General features: G+C 29.9%; 1 protein-coding gene across 1 annotated transcript; it reads left to right on the top strand.

Annotated features, from left to right (window-relative positions):
• Positions 1-18572: 18572 nt before the first annotated feature.
• LOC18604938 (ASC1-like protein) lies at positions 18573-24538 on the top strand. Its single transcript, XM_018118604.2, has 7 exons — positions 18573-18880; positions 21058-21287; positions 21450-21605; positions 21847-22032; positions 22968-23149; positions 23915-23986; positions 24120-24538. The coding sequence occupies exons 1-6, from the start codon at positions 18713-18715 to the stop codon at positions 23941-23943; spliced, it is 951 nt and encodes a 316-aa protein (XP_017974093.1). The 5' UTR covers positions 18573-18712; the 3' UTR covers positions 23944-23986; positions 24120-24538.
• The last annotated feature ends 608 nt before the right edge of the window (positions 24539-25146 follow it).

Below are 25146 nucleotides of genomic sequence, written 5' to 3' on the forward strand. Positions count from 1 at the left end.
AATCCTAAGATTGCCTTGGGCTATAGTCAAAAGGATACTAAGATATCTAAGAAAAACCTCTAATTTGGCTTTGTGTTATAAAGATGGAAGTATAAAATTGGTCAAATATAGTGATGTTGATCATGACGATGACAAGGATAATCAAAAGTCTACTTCAAGATATGCTTTTATACTTGGAGACGGAGCTATCTTTTGGAGTAGCAAGAAACAGCTTTGTACTGCTCTATATATTATGGAAGCAAAGTATGTAGCATGTTACGTTTAGTACAGGAGGTAGTTTACTTAAGGAGATTCTTGTAAAGCTTGAACATTACAAGGCATTTTAGTGAAGCTGTTGTACTTTATTTCGATAACACAGTTGCCATAGTTTATACAAAGGATCCTGAGTACCATGGAAAAGCCAAACACATTGATACTCACTATCACTACATTCGTGACATCATTGCACAAGGTTTTGTTATGTTGAAGTACATTTCCACAACTAATATGTTAGCAAACCCATTCACTAAACCTATTGTTAGAAATGCTTTCCAAAAGCATATTAGGGGTTTAGGGTTATTACACATTTGATATTCATGTAATATTGTTTTTGACTTAATAAATTAAGTTTATGTTGACTTATTTGATCAAATGTTATTGATTAATTAAGGCATATATCTAAAATGATTATTATCACCTGGCTTTATAGATTATTCCTCTCACATAAGATAATCACACCAATGTAGCGGTAGCGTGTGGTATGAGACTTAAACAATCACAAAGTACCACGCATTTTGTGATCTCCTTGTCACATAATTTATGAGCAAGGATTTTAGCAATGTCACCTTGACTTAGAGTCAATATAAGGCTCGCAAGAGTGGAAATGGAGATTATCCACACTCCATGGAGCTAGTGATAGTCGGATTTGAATCTTAGGTGATCAATCCTTTTTGTAGAGATGGGACCAAGATCTGTATGGTGCTTTTGACGTGACAAACCCTAAATGGAAGATCCACCATAACATATATTTCATATTGTATGTGCTACTAGTTGACTAATGGAAGAGAGTGATTGAATAGATCATTGCTTCATCATTGTGTGAGCCCTAAGGACTTAGGTATACCAAATCTTGTACCTTTTGGGACTTAAATCTATGATATGAAGTTGAGATTTGGTGTTACTACATTAGCATGATTTGCAAGGGTCAAAAATGATATGATATAGGAAAACATGACTAGAAAAGCAATCAGATCCTAATGGATTGACATGAGTATCCAAGGAAGAGTCATTATCTATCTCCAATACATGGTCTATAACTCATTGCCCAAATGGTTATAAAACATTAGTTGTTAGATATAATCATGAGTTTAGACATATCAGGCGATTTTGCATAACTCTTACATATATAAGGGATCAGAGATGCAAAATATTGTGTGATTAAAATGATTTATGGTATGATGAGAACTTGAGCAATGTTATATTAGTAAGATGGTAACTTAATATCTCACTGCTCACTAGTACCTTTATTTTCTCGTTGGTTGCATGTTCTGTTTTCCCTAACAATAAATGGAGAATGAGTTAAATTGAGAATGGTATAATTTAATGCCAATGTGTACGAGTGGGAGATATTGCATTTAAATGTAGTGCATCCACATATTATACAACTTTGTTAATTATATGTGAATAATTTAAAAATATTTAATTAATTAATGTTGGATATTGTTATGATATTTCTTAATTGAATAATTAAAAAACGTTTGAGATAGGATATAAATTTGAATTTAATTTATTTAAATTTAAATAAGAATTATCTATGTAATAATCCATTATATATAAATTTAATTTGTTTAAATTTAAATAAGGATCGATTATATTTAAATTTAATTTACTTAAATTTAAAAGAAATATCCTATCTCTATATCTCTAATATGTCTATAAATATTAAACAGACGTAGTGATTTTTCACACACAACCAAGAGTGAACGTGAGTTATTTTCTAAATAATAAAAAAAAAAAAGCAAAAGCTTTTTTCTCTTTACTCTTAAGGCATCATCAAAGTTAACGAGTTTTGGAACATTCAATTTTTTGTGAAAGGTTTTAGTAGCCACTTCATAACAACAAGAGTAAAAATATTGTTGTGTAAATAAAAATGATTCGTAAGACAAGCTTTTGCGATTAAAAATAAATTGAAATATTCATCTTAAAAGATATGCTCACCTCCCAATAACTTAAAAAAGAATATATATATATATATATATATATATATATATATATATATATATTATTCATTAACATACTTATTGTGAACAATTACTATTCCCACAAAAAGTTAAATTATTAATTTTATCTAATAAAATTTTAAAAATATTTTTAAATATAAACAAATAAATTAACATTAAATTGTTAAAAATTATAGTTCATCTTTTGTAATGCATTAACGACCATATCAAGCTCTATAACGTGTCAAATTCATGTGGTCACATTGTCAAATCATTACTGCTTTTGTTTTTTTCCAAATTGAATCATCAAAGTTGTAACGGTGGAAAGGATTAACTTCCGCTAAAATTTCACCGTAGATTCATTTAGGGGTGCGATCTTTTTATTTCAAAAATTATATAAGTTGTTTGGTGAAATGTCTACATTTCATAATATAAAAAATTTTAAATTATTTCAAATCATAATTTCTTATATGAATTCTCAAGAAGGATAAAAAAGTAAGAATATTTCAATTTGCAACATGCTCTATTACTTTTATTATATAAATGGCTTAGTTCAATCTTTTGTTATTTCTTTTATTTTTATCTGTTTTTTCCAACATAGAATTATCAGAAAATTTTATTCAATTTGTTTATTATAAAACAACCTAATTAAGATTAATTAAAGATAAAAATTCTATGTCAAATAGAAAATAAAAATTTCAAACATCAAAATCTTTAATTCTTTTTAGTTTCTTTTCTTTTTCCTTCCTTTCATATAATTTTCTTTTATTTCCTTCCCTCCCGGTTCCCTTTTCATTTTTGAAGGAAGAAATGAGTAAAAAGAACATAAAATTTCAAACAAAAAACATCCAATTAATATTTATTAATTTATTCCTTTTATTTCTTTCCTAAAGGAAACATAAGAATTTTTATTTTCCCTTTTTTTTTTTGGGTGAAAGGAAAAAAAGATTAGAGAAAACAAAAAGAAAAAAACAGCAACTTTAATATATTGTACACAACCCACTGATAATTAGTCATAACTCACACAACACCCAAGTTCCATACAAACAGATGCTACACATAGCAACCAATAAATTAAAACCCAAAAATCCAGCCCCTTCCAACAATTTTTTACCGACATGTCAACCAGTTCATACATCCAAGGGTACCGATTAAGGCAACAAATGTCAAACGCTCTTCAAGTGTACTCAATAAAGGCTGGTATAAATTGTGCAACCCAATATTTTCATTTTGTAACTCAAAAGTACCATATATGGGACATTAACTAATTTTACCATCTTCAAAATATCAGAAAAAAGAAGAAGAAAAATCAAGAAACAGAGGGAGAAGAGAGAAGGGATCTTAAAATTGTTTCAAAATGGGGGAGTTTAAGCACAAAAGCTTTGCTACATACGCAAGATAGTCATCTCCAGCCAAGTCATCAGTTGCCACTCCCATCTTTCTCTTGGTGACTACATAAAGAGGAACGATGCCAATAATTGGTAAGCTTCTCAAGACATATGGAACATGGTTCGATTGCAGTAAGGCATCTCTGACTGTAGAAGGCCTACTGACCTAATATTAGGATATGAATTTTTTTTTTTCAGATACGAAGTGAATTGCATTACATGAAAGTTACAAGCTCATATCAACTAGAAAAAAGGGATTTTGCATACACAAAATACGTACAATAGACTCAATGGCCCTCCCAAGAATTTTAATTTTTTTAACTATGTATAGCATTATGCGTTTTTTTTTAGATTGAGTTAATGGCCCCTCAAAAATTAATATAATCAACCCTAAATTTTACATGTTAATATCTAATTGATTAGAAAACTTAAGAGCATCAATTATATTTTTCCAACTTACTCAAATTTATCTTGTATAGTTGCTATACTTTCGATCAGCGTCGGTCCCAATGGAGGCTGGAGACCACCAAATTCTGAAAAATAAGAATACGATCATCTATACGCCTAACTAGTTTCCCTTGCACGACAAAAACATGAGAGGAATCGGGAGAGATTGTTATATTGGAGGAATTCGAGGACAAGGCTTTGCTATATATGTGGGGAGGTGATCTCCAGCCATTATAACCACTATTTTTGGCTGCAGAGTGGCTGATGCTTGTATCCTTTCTTTGTACTTGTCCTCTTTGCCGTTTGGAAACTCAGGGGATGGCCTTTGGGGACTGCAAGCAAGGACGAGCAATGCGACGGCGATGATACCGAAAATGATAAAAAGGCCTCCGAAGACATAGGGAATAGGAGAATTCCATCGCAATAGACCACAACCGGGCGTCGAACTACCTGATGTGCTCATCTCTCTCTCTCTCTCTCTCTTTGCGCCTACACTATTTTGTTGTGCCAAAGGACGTTGGTTAATTTGGATGATCACAAAAATGATCAATATATATTTATATATATGTGTGTGTGTGTATAAGTATATGAATGAAAATGGCCAGCAGATGAGTTAGGCCATGTTGGTTCTTTCTTTGTTATTCATCACATTACTAAAATGCCCCTAGTTTGGCTGAAAGATGCTTCTTTTCTAAATTATACTTGGTAATTAAAAGATATCACAGCCTCAGCTTCAGATTGTATTAGCTACTGTCTATTCTCTCATGTGATTCGTGAAACGGAAGGGCCAACTCCTTGGCTCAAATTGTATAGCTAAAGTGGAGTAGTAGGATGTCAAAAAGTATGGGTCCCTGATGCTATTCGTAATTCTGATGCTTTGTTGTCATGAATGAAGATCGTTTTTCCTATTCATCATTAGGTTGTCTGAAGATGTCGTTAAGCATGCCATGATCAGCATCTTTGGCAAGGGATCTATTCCAGCAGATGCGCCCAACTAATCTGGGGGAAGGAAGTAAGGACAAACTTGAGCCACAAAGTTTTTCAAGGAACAACTGGTGACTTGCGCAGCCGATGACATTTCACGTTCTTACTTGGCAATCATTTTGGAATACACCAATCCTTTCCACTTTTCAGTTTCCCAAACTCCAAGTCCTCGCTATTAAAGCTTAATAAATTACATTAATCTAAATATCATGGTATTTTGTTTAGTCTTCTAAAACTAAAAAAAAATTATTTATTTTTATTTAAATATTACTGTATTAATCATGTGAATTTTAAGATTCTTATTTTATATACTAATGGTAGAATTTTCAAATTCAAAAAAGAAAACTCAAGACAATCAAATTAATTAATATACAAAGGAGTTTGAAGAACGGATCTAAACTATTATAGGAGGTTGACAAGAAATAAAAATATGAAAGACAAACATTGATTGAATTATAAATCCAAAACAAATTTGAAGGTTTAATATGCTTTTTTTTTTTTTTTTGTACAAGATGAAGCTCTAGTGAAGCATCTGAGATAAAAGTTTATAAAATAAAATCATAATAAAGTAAAACAAAGAATTTTTGTGAAGTTTTAATTAGACATCTTACTTGAAAAGAATTGGCTATAGACGGAGAACTTCATATTTAAAAATCCATGCAAGGAACTTTTTTCTTGTGGAATTTTTTCCGATGATATATAAGTATATTCGAAACTAATAGACCAAATATAATGAAAGAGATTTTAACCCATGTTTTATATAAGTAATACCTTCAAATCATAATATATGATAAATATATCAAAATAGTATGAATTACAACAATATGAGTTTAGATGAAAGATATTTTTTATGACTTATACTAGATTATTAATTGTTTATAATATATAGATATTTATAATGCATTCAAATTTAAAAAATATTAGAAATGCATTTCACTATCAATTTTGAAGTCTGAAAAAAGATTTGAAAAAAGATTTAGAATGAAATTTGCTTTCCATATATATAAAAATCCTTTTGACAATTGCCCAAGTTATGTAAGATATCCAGGGCGGAGCGTCCCTTTCTAATTAAAATTTTTGAAATTTCTTATATATTATATATTTTTTAGTGACTCTTCAAAATAATTTTTTATTGAATAATTAATATAATTAAAAAATAATAAAATGACTTTACAAGCCTCATCTTTCCCTATCTTCTTTTCTGTCTTTATATTGTGAAATTATAAAGAGATAAAATTTTTATTTAATTTTTTTCAATTTTATTCTATTTGCTCATATGTTTTAAGTTTCTATAGACTTTTTCTTCCTAAATTTCTATGAATTATCAGCCATATTTTTTTTTTGTTATGTAGGTTTTATTTTCTGCTTGTCATATATTTTTTTTCTATTACGTGGATTTTTTTTCAATGATTTTAATTTTTAAAAATTAAAAAATTATTGTATATGTAATTTTTAAATATAAGTTCTAGCGTTGCATTATCGGTTATTGTTTAAAATTTGACCAATATATCATTTTTTATTAATCCTAATTATATAAGAAAAAATTATCTTGAGCATATATTTTTAATGTGCTTTACGTTTTATATTTAGTTAAAAGGAAATTATCTTGAGTATAAAAGAAATTATTACTTTTGTATATCGCATTTAAATATTTATATTTTATGTATTATAGTTTAATATTTAGTATTATAAGCTTAAATATAGTAAAATAAGAATATTAAATGTTGATTGCATTAATTTTTTAATCGTTTATATCGCGAAAAACAAAACTCCAAAACAAAATGAATGATAAATTTTTTACAGATAATTTAGTTATTTTTATTAAGAATAATATTGTCATCGTCAAACAAAAGTTTCCTAAAGTACTATTATAAATCTTTTTTCTTTTTGTTTCTTTTAATTTACATGTTATATAAAATTATTGTCTATTATAAATATTTTAATTATTAATGGTTAAATTCATTATATTAGTTTTTAAAATTTTTAATCTTTATTCTTCTTAGCCTTTGGCCCTTCCAATAAAAATTGACTAATTATGTCCCTATCAACAAGGGCGTAGCCTCCCTTTGTAATGAGAGGGCCATGGCCCCCCGAAAATTTTGAAAAAATTTAAATATTATATATTTTTTAGTGATTTTTTAAATTATTTTTTTATTAAATAATAAATATAATTAAAAAATAATAAAATAACTTTACAAGTCTCATTCAATTTTATTCAAATTCTTAATTTTTTAAAATTTTTTAAGTTACTCCACCCATCTTTTCCTCTCTTCTTTTCTATCATTGTATTGTGAAATTATAAAAAAAATAAAGTTTTTATTTAATTTTTTCTATTTATATTATTATTATTTTTTTTAATTCTATTCTATTTGCTCATATGTTTTAAGTTCTATAGATTTTCTTTTCTAAATTTCTATGAATCATCAACTATATATATATATTTTTTGTTATGTAGGTTCTATCTTCTACTTGTCATGTTTTTTTTTTTTTTTGTTATGTGGATTTTATTTTTAATGATTTTAATTTTTAAAAATTAAAAAATTATTGTATATGTAATTCTTAAATATAAGTTTTAGCATTTCATTATTGGTTATCATTTAAAATTTCACCAATATATTATTTTTTATTAATCCTAATTATATAAGAAAAATTTATCATGAGTATATATTTTTAATGTGTTTTATGTTTTATATTTAGTTGAAAGAAAATTATCTCGAGTATAAGAAGAAATTATTAATTCTGTATATCGTATTTAACTATTTATATTTTATGCATTATAGTTTAATATACAGTATTATAAGCTTGAATATAATAAAATAAGAATATTAGATGTTGACTACATTAATTTTTAATCGTTTATATTGAGAAAAACAAGACTCTAAAACAAAATGAATGATAAGTTTCTTAAAGATAATTTAATTATTTATATTAAGAAAGATATTACTATCGTCGAGCAAAACTTTCCTAGAATACTATTATAAGTTTTTTTCTTTTTTATTTCTTTTGATTTACATGTTATATAAAATTATTATTTATTATAAATCTTTTTATTATTAATGGTTAAATTCAATATATTAGTTTTAAAAATTTTTAACTTTTATTCTTCTTAGCCTTTGGCCCCCTCAAAAAAAAATTGACTAGCTCCGCCCCTGCCTATCAAATATTAATATTAAAGTTTTTATATTCCATTCTTCAATAAACAATAATGAATCAAAGTAGATGGAGCAAAAGTATTTCAATATTTAAAAAATTATATAAAAACAACTATTTGATTTAAAATGAGGAATAAACTTTAAATCCAAATGTGTTATGCAGACTTTTATTGTAATATATTTTTGTAATTTAAGAGTAGAATTTGAGTATTTAGTCGCTTTATATCAAGATTCGATATTAAAAGTTATATAGTAAATCACTTAAGTATTTAAATAAATTTAATTGATTACTACATTGAGACAATGACTCGTATATTTTAAATTGTTGTAAGTAAAATAATTCTTCGACAATCTAATAATACATTGAAGTGAATTTCATTAATTTTTTAATTTTAATTGCTTCATATATATTTTTAGAATGTTTTATGGATTAATATTTCCTAATTAATAACTAGAAAATCAGGTTTCAGGTTTCACATTATATCTTTTCAATAGCTAATGGATTGTGTATCTTGATGAATGATCACAATTTCCTTATATTAAATATATAATTAACTGAGTAATTATTGATTGCTGAAAGGATATCTTTGAAAATTCTTGTGTCTTCTCCTTTGTACTTTTATGATCAAAAAATTTATTAATTAAATTTTAAATAATTATAATATATTGTTTCTATATAATAAATTTTAGATTTGATATTAAATTTATTGAATTTTAACATTTTTTTCATGAAAATATTTTTTAATTTAATAATTTAAATTTTAACTAATAAAAAATTAATCAAATCATGATCCGGACATTCATGTACAATGCAAATGCACATGCAGCAAAAACAATTACGCTAAAAATATTGTATGGAAGGGTACTTGCCACGACCTAAAGATATGAAAATAAAAAATCTATTACAACATTAAGTAATACTTTAGAATATAATAGATTCCTAGGAACTTTAATCGAAATTGTATCCACTAATTAAGAACTTAGAATCTTAACTTGGAGGGTTCATTGTCAAAAGTAATGGGAGGGTTAGCTCCGGGAAACACCAAAAGTAAGAAAGCAAGGAGACTAATTCCCTTTACTTTTCGGACAGTGTAGAATCTTTAGATCACCAGAAGCATCTTTACAAATTCATATATGCAGTTCACATTCAGAGAATATCGGACCAAGTTGCTTGGAAAAGAAAGGATTCAATGTATAATTATCTTAAGGAAAATGCTTTTTGGCCCGTCCAATCTATCACCTTTTTGGATTAATATCAATATTCAATTAAAATTAATTGGTAATAGATGAAAGTTTGTTTGTTATATTTATATGTTTAGAGAATTTTTAATTTAACAAATGTGAAAGTTCTTTATAATCAATTTAACACCCGTCTTTTTATGTAAAGACAACGAACCTATTATGTGACAATTTATGATTATAGACAGATAAGATAAGAATGAAATGAATAATGTTTATTTTGACACTATATTAAATTTTTAAAACAAATATCAGAGTTAAAAATAATAAATAAAAAGATTTTTATTATATTTATATATCCAGTGTATCTCCAACTTAATAGACGTGATGTTTTTTATATCACTATTCTAATATTTTTTCTTGTCTCGCCTGGCATGTTAGGCCACATCGTGGCTTAACATCCTTGCAACCTTTTCAATCCCTAGTCCTCTCCTCTCTCGTATCAAACTAGACCTCATCTCCTCTCTTCTATCGTAGCTCATCTAAACATATCTCCTCGTCTAAATCTCATTCTTGCACTCCTTGATCCTCTACGCCCTGCACAAATCTTTTTTTGGCCTACTTGTTCTCTTTTCCTCTGTTTCAGATTCGACAACACTATTTCTCTTCCCGAATCCATTTACTCTGCACTATTTCTCTTCCCGAATCCATTTACTCTGGAGAAGATTCCGAAGGCTTTTGACAATTTAGAGTAATATACCATAGCATTACAATCGCAGCCCTTTCCTTTACTTTGCAAGAACAAATTAACTTAGGATAAGCTTTTCACATGTTGAAATATTATAATTAGATTCCCAACGACAAAGGACATCCTGTACTATTTGTTTTGACCAGTGAATGCCTCTTTTGTGTTCTTTCTTTGTTCTCATAGTCCTAGCAAACTCGCTAAAAATTATTCTTCCAATTAGTTAGGATAACTTCATTAATGTAGTGACAATGGAGTAAATTGATAAAGACTTAAAGAGCGGGGAATCAATTCTAATTCTTTCATTTGCTTGACAAATTAATATTAAATTTTACTTTAAACCATTTGGAAGAAAGTTTTTCACCTAAAAGTGATAAGATTAATGGGATAAGATTCTTGTACCAGTTAATCTAATATTTGGCTGACTCATTTTTCTTCTGTCAAACCAAATTATAGATACCATAATGACACATAAGAGAATAGTTTGATTTTGACAAATGTGGAATATTGCATGAATGCATATCTTGATCTTGTCAGAAGTGGAGTTAGAATGTCATGCACCTGCAGGAGGCTGAGTTGAAAATGACAAGCTTCAAGAATAAACTAAAGAACAGTATGCTAAACAATCAAAACCTCAATGTGGTAGAATCCCTTTGTTAGGCGGTAACTAGAAACAGATTTGCTGCAGATCAATCAAACCCTTAATTTGTTTGATAGTCAACAATCGTTTTCAGATGTTTTACAAAGGCTTGAGAACTACAACCGGAGGAGGGAAGGGTAGGGAATAGTTAAAGATCAAGACAGAATCCCCTTTCTTTGTATGTCTTTTATACAGAAGACAAGCCCTTAATTCATAACCATTTGGGCTAAGTGAAATTGGGTGGGCCAAGTGTGAACGGGGTTGTTAGGATTATCTTAGTGGGCCAATGGATATTTAATATCAAAGTTTGGCAAATAAATTTAACCTTTTAATTCTTACTTTTTAATTTCAGAGTTTAAACAAGATTAAATTATTCAATTTTATTTAATTTTGGAAAAGTCGTATTAAATAAACAACTATTCATTACAGTTGCTTAAGAAAAGATATGTTTATTCATCAATTATAAAGGTTTTTCTCCTTAAACATTTTCGCTATTTCTGTTTAGAGAGTGTCGAAATACTCTTCATGCCTCAATACCAAATTGCCTCTTTTCTTGTTTGTTTTTTATTCTCAATTTCTAACAATTATGTTTCTTAATTCTTGCGAATCCTCTCACTCTCTTTTGTACTTCTTTCTTAATCTAGAATTGTTTATATATACATATATATTTATGGGTGAATTTCCAATGTTATACAAAAGAAAAAAAAAAGTAAAAATTTCCAATGTTATCCTATTCGACGTCTGCTGATATTCTACAAGGGCTTAAGGTGCAAGTACAGCTGTTGGGTTGATTGTGGAAAGTTTTCCAAGTTAACTTGACGACGCAAGAATCATCTTGCAATGCAGACTTGCACCATGTAATTGAAAATTACTCAAAATATATGTTTGGGTTTGGGCATGGCTGCTAGTCACCAAATCTTGGAATGACGGTAAGGCACAGCATCTCTCTGAAATTTTTTAAACCTTTTTCGCAAGGAAAATGGCTGATGATCCTATAAATAGTTTTCTATTGACTGATGGAATTAGTATTAGATGATATTAGTTAATATTAACTCTTTCTCCATATGGGATTAGTTGGAAAATACGAGAGTGAGTTAAGCCGAGAGAAAGAGGGAAAGAAAGAAGACAAGGAATAATTTCTCCTTGATTTGATTATTTTAAAAGACGTGAGAAAGACAAGAAAGGGATATATTAACCGCAAACGTTATCTGGTTAAAGAGTGATATATGAATAAAATAAAATCTTATTATTTTTTTAAAAATTATTCCAGTTGTAAGTTGGAATATAAATCTCCCTTCCCTTACCCCTCCCTTTAATCCAAACAATAAAGTCGACGTCAAAGGATTATGATCACATGGATAAATTTTAGCATTTGATATACATAAAAGGATCTTCAAATAAATTATCACTTCTTATAGAAAAAAAAAAAAAAGGAAAGAAAACGGTTGATTTAGGTAAAGAATTGGAATGTTTACATGCAAAGCTTGACCTTTTCTGCTCTCTAAGAGCAAATTAAGTCATTAATTTAGGTTTTTTTTTTTTTACAAAGTTTTATTTTCATCAGGGATTTAAAAAACTCAAATTTTTTTAATCCATGATTTTTTAATTGATTTTAAATCCACCCAATTCATCAAGGTATCGTTAAAATTTGAACAGAATTTACCATGTCTATGAAAATGTCATATGATAAATTTCATTTATATTCCATTCAAATTTTAACAGTATATTAATGAATAAATTTTCAAATAAATTCAAAAAATTATAAATGAAAAAATTAACTTTTTTAAATTACGGATCAAAACGAAACTTTATGAAAAGATCAAGAATTAATGATGCAATGTAGTAATTTACTCACTTTCTCACTGGCCAAACTTTCCATGGCAAAAAAAAAAAAAAAAGCAAACCTTTTTACAAGTTTTTGAGACTTTGTTTTGTTCTCTCTATCTCATTTTCTGTAAGGCATAAACCTTAAAAAAAGTCCATGTATTATATCTGTTTATTCTATTATCTCACATTTTGCTGCATTTAAATGAATTTTAAAATTTTTATTTGAATTTAAACAAACCTTTCAACTTAACAAAAATTGAACCATCATTAGAGTTAATATCAATTGTCTATTTTTACCCACGTAACACATGACCTAATTAATTGAAGTAGTCATATGATAAAACTTAAATCCAAAACCCAAAGTCCAACAACCATTTTCCTTTTTCAAAAGAGTCAAAATCACTAAAAAACCTATTTTCCTATTCCTTTCCTTCTCTTTCTTGTAGGGAAGAGGAAAAAGGAATCGACAAAATCTCTTCGTTTGTGACTAGATCTAGGTTTAGTTTTTCCATGAAAGAAAATGGGAAAAAGAGAGTTTTTTTTTATTTTTTTTATAAAAGACTAGTAGAGGGAGGTGTGAGGAACTGAAAAATAGGATTTTTTACGTTTGGTTGGCAATGAATAAAAATACCAATAGACATTGAATTCTAATAATAGTGATTAATTTTTCTGTTAAAATTTATAATTTATTTGATTCAAAATAAAAATTTAAAATGTCATTTGAATACAATAAATTTGATCTAAAGGAGTTTATTCAATAAACTGATATAATATGTAAGTTTTATTAGGATTTAAACCTTATAATAGTCTAACTATCATACTAATCATAAAAAATTAATCCTATGCAATTGTTATTTTGTCTTAAGTTCGACAACCACAAAGTTTTTGTGAGATAAAATAGCATCACCCTTTTCTTTGAACTGTGAGATTCACTAATGCAGAGGAGAAATATGTGGTAAACTACTCCATTTACAACTTAATTTGTTACTATTTCAATTATAAAATGGAAGGAAATTGCTATATCCTTGTCTCGTATGATTGCAATCACTCTCATCCTGCATCCATTCATGCTGAGGAAACAGCATCTCTTAGTAACAAACATTGGAGGGTGTAAAATCTCTATACCCATAGCTTTGCTCATACCTGTTCACACGGCTGAGTGGAGGAAGGCACCGGTTTAGCCAAGCGACTGGGTTTTTGTTCTCCAGCCATAATAACAAAGACCTCATCAGACACATCATTTGCTAACTTGTGCTCCACCTGCTCTGGCCATTCTGACTGGTAGCTAGGTGGGTTTGGTTCAGGCTGAGGTTTGGAACATGACAACTTCAGCAGTAATACGGCCATGAACGCAATTATCACAATGAGCAGACCGAAGAGGCATTCCTTGGCAGGGTTCCAATGCAACCTTTCAGGGCCACTCGAAACTGAGTCATAACTATTCGAAGGAGGCATTCCACTCGTAATATTCCAGCCTGCAAAATAACAACAGGGTTTTATAAACATATCAGGTTATCCATTAGCCAGGAATGCGTTAATTCATGGAATTATTTGAAGTTAAAGGGCATGCGGAAGCATCTTGTTTGGTTCATACCTGGGCATTCCAAGTTTTGTCCCTAGCGCAAGTTTTAATTAGTAAAGTTTTTCTAGAGGACTTTGAATTTTTGTATTAACTGTTCTAATTTTATTCAAGATGAGTTGATGATTAATTTTGGCATCAATTATTGTAATTGTTGTAATGTTGATAATTTGGTTTCAATTATTCACTTTTATTTGCTTTTATGTATGGTGTTCTTAATTATTCCTTGCTCTTCTTCTTTTGTTTGCTTTTATGTTTGGTGTTCTAACGACTTTACTGTTTCTTCTTTAACGAAACTTTCTTAGTTTGGTATTAGAGAAAAAACAAAACTTCATATGACGATGCTTTATTGTTTTATGTAAAATGAAAATGATTTTGTTTTAGCATTTAAGCATAATAGAATAGCTTATTAGATAGAAAATTTTTGGTATAATGATAAAAAATAATTAAATAAATTTTTATTTTTTATATTTAAAAATTTATTAAATTTACTAATTAAAAATAGTCCAAATATCCCACAAATCTTTATATTTCAGCGTTTTTTTTTTTTATCAATTTAGTTCCTTTACCCCAAAACTAGTGAATGTAATTTTGTACTCTAACATTTTGTGCAATTGAATCATTTTGTTTAATTTTTTCCAACTTAACCGTTAGTGATACTGACACGTTAACAAAAAAATTTTTTGCCACACTATTTTCTTTGTACCACGTCATACAAATTAAATTGTACAAAATTGTAGAGTACATGAATTAAATTAAACAAAAATCTATAATATAAGGATTAAATTAAACAAAACTTTATTATACCAAAAAATATTTTTTGTCTAATAGGTCAACGCCATATCAGCATGGTTTGATATTTCCACACCACTTAAAGGTCAATTTAGACAGAATTAGATAGAAGCATTTAATTGCATAAAATTTCAAAGGACTAAATTAATCAATTTTGGAATAAGAGACTAAATTAATGAAAACATTATAATATAGAGACCTATGAGTTATTTTGACTAACTAAAAATTTCTCTACCTATTTGTGTATTGTTCATATTGAAACAATTTTTATTAATTCCAAATATGGTTATCACTATCCATGATTTTTAAATTTCATGTACTACAAAAACCATAAAAAAATAGTTTCTAAAAATTTGCATTTATTTAATAATATTGTATCAAAATAATGATCCAAAATTACGAGTGATCTTGCTGTTATGGTAATAATGATAATTGAAATTAGAATGATGTTTTTATATAAAGAACCATATAGTCGAGTAGTACTCCTTATTTTAATTTTATTTGTCATTTTAGATTTTAGTATACAGTAAATTACTTATTCAATGCATTCAAAGAAAAAACTACAAAGAAAGTAATTATCTAAATAGGAATTCTTTTTCCTTATCTTATGTAATTCTGGAGGTTCAGTAAATGTGTCACGGTTCACAGATTCATGTCTAGTCCAGCTTGTAGGGATCGTTGAGCCAATCCACATGCACGGGTCCATCAGTTGTCGCATTGGCAACCAAGCAAAGTATTCTAGGGTAACTATAATACTTTCCAAAAATAAAGTCTTCTTTGTTGATTATTTGCTCATCAATGAGGCATAGTTTTACAATTTTATTTTTTTTGTACTCTAAGAAAGTCTAAATTAGATATTTCTATATTTACTTTTACTTTTACACCAAGTTTAGGTCAAGAAGGCTATTATAAATAGCACCCTTAAAAGTCACTGTAAGGCAATCAAATCAAGTTTGTCAAATCAAGCAATTTTCTTTGTGCTTAAATCTCAAGTATTTTGTTTTTTTCTTTCATTGAAGTAATAATACTTATTTATTCTCCCCAATCTCTTTCTTCATATTCATTTACTCTACATTCCAGCTTCGATCGTCAATACACCTCGTTTAGGCTTGCGTAGTCTTACGAACACGAGACTACAGCGTCGCATGGAACTTGGCTAAAATTCCAAGCTCGTGACAGTTGGTATCAGAGCAACACTTTCCAGAGTTAAGTATCACACTGTTTAGAGATTGAGTAAGCGAATGACATCAATTGGTGACCATACCACATCCTGCTTGAACACCTTGGTTCAAGATAGTGTGAACGTTGCAAATAGGAAAATTGTGCACACACGTGCCACGAAGTGTTAAGAGTCTGAGGACATTTTGCAAGTACTGAATAACCGTGTATCTTGTTGTGAGACAGTTATCAATCACGAGGTGTGGAGCAACTTCGAATGGGTTGAAGACAACGTCGAGCAGTTAGGGTCTAATAGCAATGAGCTTTGCGAAGGATGGCACAACACGATGGATTCATTGATTCACCACAATGTGGGGTTAGATGAATTGATGGCAGACAAGTATTGAGAAGACGTGTTCCATGACTTCCTTACAAGGCAAAGGAGATTTGATTCACTGAATTTTGACACTACTTACGCGTCAAGCTCAAATTTTGGATGCGTCGCAAACAGAGACACTGCACACATATGAACTATGTACTTGGATGACACTAGCCAATTGCGAGCCAATAATCCATATGGCAAAATGCATCCTAACTTGGAAGTGTTCTCGAGACAATTGGAGAAAAACTACCTCAAACATACCCACGACACTTGTGGGAAACCTGATGAAGACTTGTAGTGGAAAAAGACCATGAGACAATGAGGGCGTTGCCTAAATCAAGTAGAAAAGAATGTCACGGTCTGCAGATCCATGACAATTCCAGCCCGTAAAGACTGTTGAGTCAATCCACATGTAAGGGTCCATCAGCTGTTGCTTTGGCAGCCAAGCAAAGTATTCTAGTGCAACTAAAATATTTTTCAAAAATAAAGTTTTCTTTGTTGATTACTTACTTATTAAGGAGGTATAGTTTTACAACTTTACGTTTCTTGTACTCTAAAAAAAGTTTAGGTTAGATACTTTCATATTTACTTTTACTTACACACTAAGTTTAGGTCAAGAAGGTTATTATAAATAATATCATTAGGAGTCATTATAAGGCAATAAAATCAAGTTTATTGAATTAAACAATTTACTTTATGTTTAGATTTTAGGTACTTTATTTTTTTCTCTCATTAGAGTAATGATACTTATTTATTCTCTCAAATCTTTTTTTTTATATTTATTTACTTTATGTTACCCGTCGATTGTCAATAAACCTCGTTTAAGCTTATGTAGTTTTACGAGCACGAGATTACAACGACACACGAAATTTGACTAAAGTTTCAAACTAGTGACAAAATGCCCCCTCCTGATTGTATTTTTATTTTATTTTATTAATAAAATTATAACAAAATAGTTAGGCCTGCTCGAATTTCTAACTTAAAAAAAAAAAAAAGAAGAAAAACCATAGAGTTCATGTACAGACGTTTTAATGGTGAAAGAACTTTCTGTCTTTACAAGACTCAAGCCCGGTAAGCTTTCCAATGTAAAAAAATTCATACATTTAAAAAATAAAAAAGCCTAGTGTTAATTTATCTTTTACCCACTGCTAAGTAAAAAGTAAACTTTTAAACATCTTACTTCGGTTAATGATGCTAAACTTGACAATCATGTTTGTACGTGATAGCCATGTTATGAAAATATTAGCTATTAATATTTATATAAGTAAATAAAAATATAATATAATTAATTAAACAAATCAAAATCATAAATATTTGTACAAATTTTTTATTAAATGTGTATTATTATAAGATATGCTTAATATGTTTATTAAATAAATTAAATTAAATTTTATACGACATGATTAATAACTCTTGAAACAATAAACAATTAATATGATTAAATTAAAATATTTTTTATTAATAAATTAATTTTAATATAAATACAAATAAAATATAATTCTATCATTCACATTTAAAATTAAAAATCATAAAACAATTATAATAAAATAATAATTTTTATCAAGTATGTGAGAAATCCATAATACTAACCAAAAAGATAATAAAATCTGACATGAACACAAGAGAATCATAATAAAATCCAAATAATATTCATAATCTATCAACATAATAAATCACCAATATTCAAAGATTGAAAACTCATTCGTCACTGCACCTATAATTCCTGAGTCACAAAATTTATTTATAAAATACAAATAATATATTAATAATATTAAAAAAATTTATATGACTTATTTATAGAATCATAAATCAATAAATTATACAAGTCTATATGATAAATTTATTAGTTAAATAAAATAAATTAATTAATTTTATATATTTAAAATATGAAATTATCATATTTTAATCGTATCAAAATAATTAATACACAAAATATAACTATTTTAAGTTTAAGCCCATATAATTCCACGTCATCCTTTAATGGCGCGCAAAATTACGGGATTGACGACTCACCCACCACACTATTTTTAACCTCCTGTGCCGTCTCCAGCCCACTAGAGTTAAATTTCTGTTTTTTTTTTCCTTCGTGCTATGGGTCACCTCACGTGCGCACTTTTCCATAGGAAAAAAGAGCATGGTTTCAACTCCGAAATAGTAAAGAAGAAACATGGCTGTCTCTCTCCACCCCAGCTACTCCTCATTTCACCACTACAAATCTTATCAATTTTATTTTCTCTCTCAATGTACTCCAAGTTCTTTCGTTACAAACAAATGGGTCTTTTTGGATTGTCCAACTCAATCAACTGGGAGTCAGAGTCCTACCCAGAACTCAACGATTTCTTGCTTCTTCCTTTCTTTGCACTTTTCTTCCCTGCTGTCAGGTTTTTCCTAAACAAACTTGTCTTTGAGGTATATAACTATCATTTTTTTCTTCACCGTTCTGTTTTTTTGACTCTCATCTTTGTTTTTTTTTTTATTGTTGCTATTATGGTGGAATTGCGGGTCAAAGAAAAGGATTTTAGTTCAACGCTATTATTCCTTGTTGACTTTTATTTTGATTTGCGATTAGATTTTTTGTTGAATGAATTATGATCGTAGACCTTTCCTTTCTATGCCAACTACTTATAGTTTTAATAGTATAAGTTTGATTTCTAAGAATAACCCTGTTTAGAGAGAGTGGTTAACATGATTCAATTATTCAACTTGGAATTGAAAGTATTCACTTCTATAACATAACTGCTGGAAAATTGGATTGGAATCTGGATTTGTATGAACTGCATTATGTTATTTAACGTAATCACAGCAACTTCTTTTAACTACTTTTTATGTTTTTTTTTTTCAAGTTTTTCTATATGAACAGTTGAAATTAATGAATGTTGAAAACTTTCACAATCTAGTTGGTTTTGTGACATATTCAAAAATCACGCTTCAGCACATCTCTCAACTCAGAATTTTTTCTCTAGTCTTGATGGACTAGATCGGGTTTACAGTCTTTACTTAATTATTTGGTTTCAATTCTTTGATCATTGTTGACTTACATGTTTAAAATTGGTCTAATTTTTATGATAGATCATTGATTTCTTTTGAAGGGATTTAAACACTTTTTCACTAAGCAAATTTAGGATGAAAAGGATTGAAAACTTCAATCTTTGATATTTTTTTGATAACTTGCCATCTCGTGTGACACTGATTCTGCTATTTGGCTTAATTTTGGGAGATCAAGTTTTTGAGTTTGGTGTTGTGGCAAGTACTAAAGTGACCCTATGGTATCTCCTTTTATAACAGTAAATTGCTTTCTTAATGTTTGCTATAGGCACTATTTGATTTCATAGACTAAAGACAACCTACCATGCTTGATGAGTCATGACTGCTAATGTTAGGTTATAGCGTTTCAGTTATTTTAGGGTATATCTATCAAAGCATGCTAAAGTTGATTTCAGAAAGGAGGCAGCTTCAGCCTTCATACAATCACGTATCTCCAAATCTTTATGTTGTAATGAAGTTTCAATCTACATTTAACATGGAGGACAGTTTTGGAGATTTGCTTTGATGTCTGATAGAGGAAAAGGGTTTGTGTAGAAATTAAATGAAACTGTTGAAAAAATATTTTGATTTGCTGTGATGTCTTATCTAGGAAAAGGTTTTGTGTAGAAATTAGATGAAGCTGTAAGAAAACTATTTTGCAAAACATACCAATACATGGTCAAAGGGATAAGGAGATCATGGTCAATGTTGCCTTCTTTATCCTTGACTATAATAACTCTTATCCATTGCAGAATCCATACTTTGATGGATCTAGATCTTCCTTGTTGATCCACCAAATAGTTCATATGTGCTCCCTTAAGGGATTAAGTTATACTCAAATCTTAGTCTCATGGAGGATATAATGGTGACAAGTTGGTTGCCAAGATTAATGAGCATGAATCTTACCCTCCCTAACAAATACTACTGGTGACCTTTGACCCACCAAGCCACTTAAGAGTTACCTTTTTTAGATTTAAGCCACAACCATTGTTGGTTGAAGGCTAACATGAAAATTGTAAATATAAGAACAAATATTCATGTGTTGTCATATGATCATATGACCATTAACATTGTGATGAAATGCTCTACCCTCTAGGGCGGGGTGCTGATGGTTCAACAAGAAAGAGGAAAGGTGGTATGGGATTTTGTGTCTTGTTTTGAAGTATCAGCGGATTCTATGTCCATTCTCCTCTCAATTGATGATGATTGCAATGATAAAATGTGAACAATAGAGAGGATGTTTGCAGTTACTCAAAAGCATCTGGGCTTACATCAAACATCTTTCCATACAGGGTCCTTGTTATTGATATTTACTTGTTCCATTTCTTTTAGTTAGGACCATTCTTGCATAATCAATAAATTCTTAATCTTTGATATTGCTTTGAACAATTTTGACAAGATCATGAAATAGTAGTGAGAAATGACTGATACTTGGTAAAAGTACATTCATGGTGTTAATTGAAACCTGCATTCATGAATTATGGCTTCTACTTCTCATCTCTTGCTATTTCCATTTTTCAAAAGTTTGCCTGATTTGAAGTCACTGTTAATATTTTATGCAGAATCTGGCTAGGAGACTGGTCCTTGGCAAAGCCCACACCTTGCAGGATGTTCATACGCATGATAGTAGGAAGAAACTCAATAAATTCAAAGAATCAGCATGGAAGTGTGTCTACTTTCTTTCATCAGAATGTTTGACCATTTATGTTTCCTATGGTGAGCCTTGGTTTACCAATACCAAGTATTTTTGGGAAGGGCCTGGAGAGCAGGTTTGGCCTGATCAAAAAATTAAGTAAGCACCTGACTCATGTATATATAATGTTTCTATATCAAAGTCATTTAGCATTATCTTTTCATGTTTGATCTGACACTTATCTGTATTCTCAGATTCTTAGTCACGTTTAAGACATCTCATGTTTTCTTGGTAGATGATTTGCTTGTTTTTGATGCTCAGATTGAAGTTGAAAGGATTATACATGTATGTTGGTGGATTCTATACATATTCCGTATTTGCATTGTTATTTTGGGAGACAAGGCGTTCAGACTTTGTGGTGTCCATGGTTCATCACATAGCAAGTATCATTCTCATCGTGCTATCTTACATATGCAGGTATTTCATTCAGTGTACCAATGCGGCACAGCTCCCATTTTCTACATTTTCTGTGAAGAATCGAGTTACATCTGACTGCTTATAAAGGATTGTGTGTGTGTGTGTGTGTGTGTTTGTGCTTCAAAACCTATAATATTTGTGCTCTCTGTTACCATTTCTTTTCTGATGTCTGATTAATGTTTTGGTTGAAGTAATACTCTCATCCTTTTGCATCTTAGTAATTTTCTTGTGCCTGTTGCAGGTTTGCTCGTGTAGGTTCGGTTGCTTTTGCCCTTCATGATGGGAGTGATGTGTTCCTAGAAATTGGAAAGATGTCAAAATATAGTGGGTTTGAATGGCCTGCTAGTGTCTCATTTATTCTTTTTGCCCTCTCTTGGACCATTCTTCGCTTGATTCTTTTCCCATTCTGGGTAATCTGGAGTACAAGGTGAGCCTCGGTCTGAGCTTAACTGGAACTTTTTAATGTTTATGGTTATTGCTCTGTATTAGGTGCCTTTGTTTTATAACATCCTACAGGACATGAAACAATGAATTATTCATGCTCCATTTATTTTATGATATCAATGTATATGCATTAACCGAGGAAAATTATTGGTCTGATGAAAGTATAATTCAATGCCATAGGGTAGATGAAAAGTGTTCCAGAACAGCCAAGACAAAGAAACTTTGAAGAATATAGAAACTGATTAATAGAATTAGATGTAGATTACATTTGTTTGCCGATCTCCGTATATCCTTGCATCAGAACATGGCCCCATCATATATCCCGAGTTTCAGCTACTTTTTTTTCTTTTCTTTAAAATGCTAATGAATGGATTCAACAAAATGTGTAGAATTGTGGAAGAATAAAGCAAAGTTTACCCTTGAGGCTCATTTTTGTGCCTTTTGCATTTGTTATTGGTTATTATGAGACAAAGAGCTATTGCGACTTTTCTCAGCAATCCCGGTTTTTAGATATTTCTCTCTCTTGCTTGCATAACATTAAATTCTTAATTAATCATTGGAATGTTGTTTCTAATTTTTAATTAAAATCTTCAAGTTCTAGTTTTCTCTATGAGTTGAGAACCCAAGTTTAGAAGCTCTGAACTGTATCATTTTCTGTTTTCTTTTTTTTTCTTTTATGTCTGTTTTTCATTTTGTCATTCCTTTTTGTACTTAATTATTTTCATTGTTAACTGGCTGTTTTACTACACCTTTGCTTGGCCTGCTGATATCACTGGCTTTTCACTGTCACTGGGAAACTCCTTACTTTATCCTCCTTTACCTTTAGCGTTTTGCTTTCTCCAGTTGGAGGCTATGTGAATTGCTTGCTTTCTTTTAAGATTTTAACCCCTCAAATTTTTTTTAATTTATGTTTCACAGCTATGAAGTTCTTTTGACATTGGACATGGAGAAGCACATGGTGGATGGATCTATATACTATTATTTGTTTAACACTCTTTTGTTCTCCTTGCTTGTTCTTCATATTTATTGGTGGGTCTTGATTATAAGAGTGATTATCAGACAAATCCATTCTGGAGGACAGGTTGATGATGTTCGATCAGGTATGAGCCATCTAGAAATGATTGTAAATTGCAGCTAGGCTCAATTAGGAACACATATCTAAGGGAAGAAAGAAGAAAAAGAAGTAAAAGTTAAAGCATTGATAGGATAATTCTAGATTTATGAGAATGTAAAACATTTTCTTCTTTAACACCATTAGGAGAAAGGAATAGATATCTGACATCAACACTAGAAAGTGAATTATTAATTTGGAGCTTGCAAGACTATGATTTATGTGGAGAACACTGCACAGAAAAGAAAATCATTCTGGATAACTCTTCTTTACTGAGCATCGAACTGGCTACCCAACTGTACACATGTAGTTGTAACCTGTTGATGTGTGTTTTGCTCACTGATAATAATTATGCTTTCACAACCTGAGGGAGAAAACATGTTTCAAGCTTTTTTGAAGCATAAGCAAGGAAAACTCGAAAAGTTTGTGTTGATGATGCTTAAAGTCTTAACTCCTGCATGGCTGTGAGGACTAAATAAATGGACTGAAATGGTTGTTGTTATTGTCATTCGAAAATAGTAGGTTTTTATATGTTCAAACATGATAAAGCAGCTAGTTACCTAAGAACAGAAAAAATTCTCTCAGATGCAAGAAATTTGACTGCAGGGAAAATTGTTCTGTTGATATCGCGGCAGCATTTAAGCAGTTCATTTTGTTTATATTTTAAGTCAAATTTTTACATTATATGAATTAGGAAGAGGATACTATTACTTTATCTCGTAATGCCAACTCTGAATATCCTGTTGTTCTGCAGATTCTGAAGATGATGAACATGATGATTGAATAAACAAATATTTCAGAACACCATATATACTTGTATGCCAAGGTATTTAGGAAAACATAGTTCCATCATTTTGTAAAAAGTAATTTTCTTTTAACTTTCTGTCTTTTCTTCTTTGTTGGATGAGATTAATGCAGCCTTGTTCCCATTTTTCTTGTTTTCCTTCTTCCTTGGATAGATGGACCTTGACAAAAGGCATGCTCATCTTTGTCTTCACTCTTTCATTTCTACATGTAAGTCGGTATAGCCTCAAATTCTGATTGGCAGAGTTTGCATGCTATATTGTGTGACAGACAAGTACTGCAAAAAGCAAGGATCAACATAAAAACACTTACAGATCTTGATAGGTCGAGGTAAATCTGAAGGGCTTAAGGTGTAATATTTGTCACGTCAACTCAGTACTTGGCCTCTTACTTTTGCAAATTTTTAAGGATGAATATTCTTTTTGTCCAATATCTCTTTTCACCTTATATGTTTAAGGTAGTCTCAAGATTTTTGGCATGGGGATCAACTGAGCTTCTTACTGGCCCTTTCCCCTTCCTTCAGGGTTGCAACACTAATTTTATGCAAAGATTAAAAATTTCCTTTTCTTTATAATATACTCTGTAGGTGACTGTATTTCCTAGTTAATATTTGCATCAAGGACACTGCTAGGATGATCAGGTCTCTTGAAATCACATTGGTTTCCTTAATCTGGTTTATAATTTAGTATAAGTTGAATGTATTCTTATGCATTTTGCATACACACACACACACACACACACTGATAAATATTTAATTTTAGTGTGTAGTTAGTTAACAAATTAATTGGTCTAGGGTTTAGGGTTATACAGCTAATGGTGAGAGAATTGAAAACTATTAAATTAGGTGGTGCCATGTTTAAACCATGAGGTTTGCCTGGTAGGTTTTCGAGCAAAAGATAACAAATCTGTTGATTTGTCAATGCCAATATGCAGGGATAGATATTTATGGTGGTTTCAGCTTGAAAAATTGTTTGCATTGGTAAATTCTTTGGCTTTCTTATATAATTTCATATAAAATTTGGAGCACTACTAGTTTGGTCACTGTTCTGTGAAACATCGACCTTCCAACAATCTCAAGTAGTTGGCTTGTCTTCTTATGCAAAATTTTCTTTGGTGAAAGGCTTTGTTTGTTGTAATCCATATAGCTGACAATGTTGTGGATAAAAGGCTTTGTATGTTTTT

This window comes from Theobroma cacao, chromosome 3 (assembly GCF_053813885.1).
Source record: "Theobroma cacao isolate CCN51 chromosome 3, ASM5381388v1, whole genome shotgun sequence".
Taxonomy (NCBI): domain Eukaryota; kingdom Viridiplantae; phylum Streptophyta; class Magnoliopsida; order Malvales; family Malvaceae; genus Theobroma; species Theobroma cacao.